This window comes from Fulmarus glacialis, unplaced genomic scaffold (genome assembly GCF_000690835.1).
Source record: "Fulmarus glacialis isolate BGI_N327 unplaced genomic scaffold, ASM69083v1 scaffold45327, whole genome shotgun sequence".
NCBI classification, from domain to species: Eukaryota; Metazoa; Chordata; class Aves; order Procellariiformes; family Procellariidae; genus Fulmarus; species Fulmarus glacialis.
Genome location: NW_009223371.1, coordinates 1 through 4,940, shown reverse-complemented (window position 1 = coordinate 4,940; position 4,940 = coordinate 1). Strand labels below are relative to the sequence as shown.

The following is a 4,940-nucleotide window of genomic DNA, read 5'->3' as shown; positions in this document are numbered from 1 at the left end:
TAGATTTCAGCAGGCACATGCTGTCTTTATGGTGCTGCTTTATTACACACCAAGTTAAGACACACTTCAAACACAGACCAAATGAAGACTGTCATTCTGAACTGCAAAACTAACTGCTTTGTAAGCTATGTAGCTTCTCTTCAGTATGACTTGTCCTAGAAACTAGCAATTGATATCAGCCTTCATCTTTCTGTGACGTTTGATAAGAAAACTCTTCTAATTATTGGTTTTACCCCTTTCCCTGAAGCCTTCAGTTAGTTTCTCATGAGAAGAAATGCTCAGTAGAGAGGGACTTGGATTTTAAATGTCTCCCCTACACTTCCCTCCTTCCCCTGGTAGTAGAGTAGAAACTTGAGGGTAAAACAATGGTAAATGATCGATACAGATAGAAACAGGTTAAAGGCATAGGGCTTCAGGTTTCAGCATTGTAAGATTTGGGATTTATTTTCTCCCTTCCCTCCACCCCCCACTGCTTTAGTTTATCTGTCTGGGCTTTGGACATCTCAGTGGAGCATTTATTTTCACACCCTGGACTATAACCTAGGGTGCCTTAAGCTGGCTGTGGAGTAGTATAATCAGAATTCATGTTCTGTGGCTGTACTGCCTTCATTTGTTATAAGCTGATGTGTCTCTGTTGTAGGGTTTTCTTGTGGGAGATACATGTTAGATTTAACATAGTCTTCTAGAAAAAAATGTTTAATGCAGTTGAATTTCATTTTTGTCTTAAGAGGGGGACAGTAGTTAAGAGACGTGGTAGTGGCATAATGCCTGTGAGGATGACTGAACACTGGCACAAGTTGGCCAGAGAGGTTGTGGAGTCTCCATCCTTGGAGATATCCAAAAGCTGTCTGGACATGGTCCTGGGCAACTGGTGGTCCCGGAGGCCCTGCTTGAGCAGGGGGGTTGGACCAGATGACCTCCAGTCATGCCTTCCAACCTCAACCATTCTGTGATTCTGTGACCTCTGTCACAAAGATACTTTGCAAGATTTGATCAGCTTATTCTCAGATCTGTAGTGATAAGTGCATTATAAAATATTATAAATGTTATAAGATTCTATAACAATACAGGCACTAATCAATGCAGTTATATTACTCAGTGATAAATCTTAACTTTGAATTCTTTAGTAATAGCTGTAGTTTTCCTGATTTTGATGTGTGAATATTTTTAGTATCCCTTAGAAAAACTAGATTTTCTGTGCCGTGTTTGATGCTTCTCTACAGTGTCTTAAGTTGATAATTTTTGAAATTTGCTTCATGATATAATCATACAGAGTTTCATAGAATGACCTGTGCTGTTGCTTCAGGCATTCCCCCTTCTCACTCTGAGTTTTCATGCATAGCTGTAATAATCACTAATGTAATGTCTTCACTTAGGAAATGGCCAAAGATCCAAGTTATGGCAGATAAAATCGTTTTGATCTAAGTTCTCACTGCTCCAGGACATGAGAAATCTCTTTAGGCTTGAGCTGTTCTCCTTGCGTGATCTGTCTAACCCGTTCTGCTGCTGTCAGGGACCTCAGGAAGAGACTTTCTTTTATGGTAAATGTTGGCAGAGACGGAAAGTGTGAAACACTTTGCCTTTGTCAGCTTGATAGTATCTAAATTGTTACCGGTTTTAATTACTGCCTCAGAAAGCCTGGTCACATTGTGCCTTTCTTTAGGACTTGGTAGGGATCTTCCAAACTATGGTTACGAAGATGTTGTGTGATATATAAATAGTTACAGTAAGTTCATTTGCATTGAAGTCTCATTGTTAAATGATGCTGGATACTATATCTGGGTAGGATTTTCGTGGTAGAGAAATGATAAAATGAGCATGCCTTTTTAAGCTATGCTAACGTAGCGTTTGAGTGGTGTTGGCTAACTGTAGATGCTGCTTTCATCTTTTTTTAAAATTTCACTAAACTCTTAAAACTGCCCTTTTCATCAAGTCAAAATACAAAAATACATTCTTAAGTAAAGCCTTTAAATTCTTGTATAGTCTGTAATATTTAGGGGTTTTTACCAGCGTTGTGGCAGAGCAGAACACGTGGTAATCCAAGAGAGGAGTGGAAGTAGAGACAGCGTTGGCACTGGAGAAGTTAATTTTAAAAGCAACCTGAAATACTGAGTATATTTTACTGTCGGTCTCTTTGCACCTAGCTTTTCCTTTCTTGAAGCTGATGTAAGGAAATAGATCAACAGTACGAAAATTTAATTTAATTTACCCAAATGGTATAATAGTCAAAAAGCGTGCTGGTAAGTGTTGAGCATTACACACACTGATCTGAAAACATTATTGAAGTTTATGTAGGATTGTACTTCATTTGCAGCCATATTCAGATTTAAGCTGATAACTGCTTGATAACTCCTGTATAAACTTAATGTGATACTGTTGTGTGCTTTTTTCCTTCCATTTTTATTGAACAATCCCCTTTCAAAATTCCATTAACCACAGAAGTCTAGTGTGTAAGATGAAGAACTTTAATGTCCTTTTAGCATACGTTGTGGATCTCATTTAGAAACCCAGAAGCAACATAAAGATTTTTCTGTCATTTATCTTGAGAGTGTGTAAGAATTTCTTTTTTTAATAGATATACTGCTTGGTGTTACTGTCCTGAAAAATATCTTCTTTCTTAATCAGTGATGAAGAACGATACAGATACAGAGACTATGCAGAAAGAGGCTATGACCGCCATAGAACAAGTAGAGAGAAAGAAGACCGACACAGAGACAGGAGACACAGAGAGAAAGAAGAGACTAGACACAAGTCATCTCGAAGGTTCGATTTTTTTAATAGGATACGAAAGACTTGACCAGTTTAAAAAAATAAAGTAAACTTTTAAAAGAACCCCAAACAAACTGGAGTTTTGTGGAAAGACTGTAAACACTTAGATGTACTACTTGGAACAAGTCTGCCATATAAAATGTGGACAGACAAAAAGCAGTGTTGGCCCCGGGTAACTTCATATTGAATGATGTATGTGATAGTCTAGCTAGTGAACAGAAATTATGAATTTGGGGGAAGAAGGGTAAAAATAGTGGGTCAGAAAGAGGTGGAGTGAAGCTGACATTCAGCAGCATTAACGTAAGAACTCAACAGTGATTCGTAGTAAGTAAAATAATCCTCATGGTGACTTGATAGAAATTGTTCAACTTGATCCTTTTTAAGTTAGAAATAAAGGTTAAGTCCAGGGAATGGGGTCAATAAGAATGTTAAACCATTAAGGGATGCCAATAGGGACGTAACATTATTAAAAGCATTGCTGTTAGAATATGGGTTACAAATGTGAAAAACCATTCCAGTTTCCCAACAAAAAGTATGTATGTACCATTCCATGAAAAATGCAGTTTGGCACTGACATCCAAATACTACATAGGTCAGGACAGGAGCCCGTGCCAGTTTTCAAATACAAATGCGAAGGCTGGTTTTTTGGTACTCTGTAATTAAACGGGGCCTGAAGTGTCATGCAATTGTTTGAGGTATTTTTTCTCTCTATTTAGTAACAGCAGACGTCGTCACGACAGTGAAGAAGGGGACAGCCACAGAAGGCACAAACACAAAAAGTCCAAAAGAAGCAAAGAAGGAAAAGAAGCCAGTGGTGAACCTGCTCCTGAACAGGAAAACACTGAAGCTGCCCCTGTGGAATAGGCTTGTGTGATTTTTGCCTACTTGCATATATATTAGTGCCAGAAATAGATTACTATAAATCTTGTTATTTTTCTGGGTATTAAAATAATTTGCTCTTAATCTTGTTCTGTTAGTTTGAAATCAAAGGTTACTTTGTTTTTTTGAAAATAAAAGAATGAATTTTTCATGTTAAGATTCCTGGACTGACTTTGTCTTTTAAGAAACAGTGAGAAAACATCTTATAGTTAGAAGCTTATGCTCTTACAATATATATAGGGCTTAAATTCTTTGTGTTAAATTGTCTCCTTTTTTCCTAAGCCAGTGGGAAGGTCGTTCTTTTACTGACTTTAGAGACAGCGCGCATTCACTTTATTATATACCAACATCTGGAACAGTGTGGGTTTAGTATAGCTTCTGGAGTTTGAAAAGGTCATCCTTTACTACAGGGACAAGCAGGAATTGCAGACTCTTCAAGAACCTGGTACTAAGGTGAAATGAAAAAAATTAGGGAAACTGGGAAAGGTGCTGATTGTTCTTAGTCTGCTGGAACACCGAGTGTGGTAATCATACACTTGGTAATTATGTCTGGTTTGTGTGGGTGCATAAGGGTGAATTAAGCTGGATAATCATCCCTGCTGCTTCAGTGGCTTAAGAGAAAGTTCATTTTAGTCTTTTTTCCAGGGGAACAGCTGTCCTTAACGTGATAAAGATTAACAAACATATCCTCTTCCCATTGCTATCTTGTTGCTATCTTTGCAACATGGGTAATTTGCAGAGAAAGGCAAAGAACTGTAAGAAAAATATAAACCCATCATCACTTTCAGATTTACTCCATCCAGAACAGTATCAAATGTGATTGGTGTGGCAGTCCTGCAAAAATTGTACTGCCCTGTCAGGGTGCTATTTATAAGATGGTTTTAGCAGGGTGCAGAGTACTTCCTTAAAAATAATAATTCTGTATAAATTTTTTTTATAGTATTAATCAAAACATACCAGGGAAACTAGGTTGTTTGGTTTTGGGTGAAAATAATGTCTGTACAAGTACACAGTTACAGTTATTTTTAATTATTTTAGAAATTTAATTCACAGTTTTACAGACTAACAAACAGTACTTGAAAGTCTTCAAAATACCAGCTTCATGCTGACCATGAAAAAGTACACATAATCAAAGTGCTATTAATGATGTGTTGGATAAAAACCTTCACCCTTTTTTTTGCAATTAAAAAAATTGCAAGAAATTTTTCCATAAGTTATTCAAGGATTTCTTTTTGTAAATCAAAATAAAGTGGGTGAGCAGGAGCTGCTGCTCCTTAAATTTCATTATTATT

General features: G+C 37.1%; 1 protein-coding gene across 1 annotated transcript in view; it reads left to right on the top strand.

The window, feature by feature from the left end:
• The window catches only part of LOC104079676 (pre-mRNA 3'-end-processing factor FIP1-like), a 7,657-nt gene extending 3,852 nt beyond the window's left edge, over positions 1-3,805 (top strand). Inside the window, exons 2-3 of the mRNA XM_009581785.1 lie at positions 2,626-2,763; positions 3,486-3,805. Of these exons, the coding sequence (XP_009580080.1) occupies positions 2,626-2,763; positions 3,486-3,633 (286 nt within the window). The 3' untranslated portion in view covers positions 3,634-3,805. The remainder of the gene's footprint in view (positions 1-2,625; positions 2,764-3,485) is intronic.
• The last annotated feature ends 1,135 nt before the right edge of the window (positions 3,806-4,940 follow it).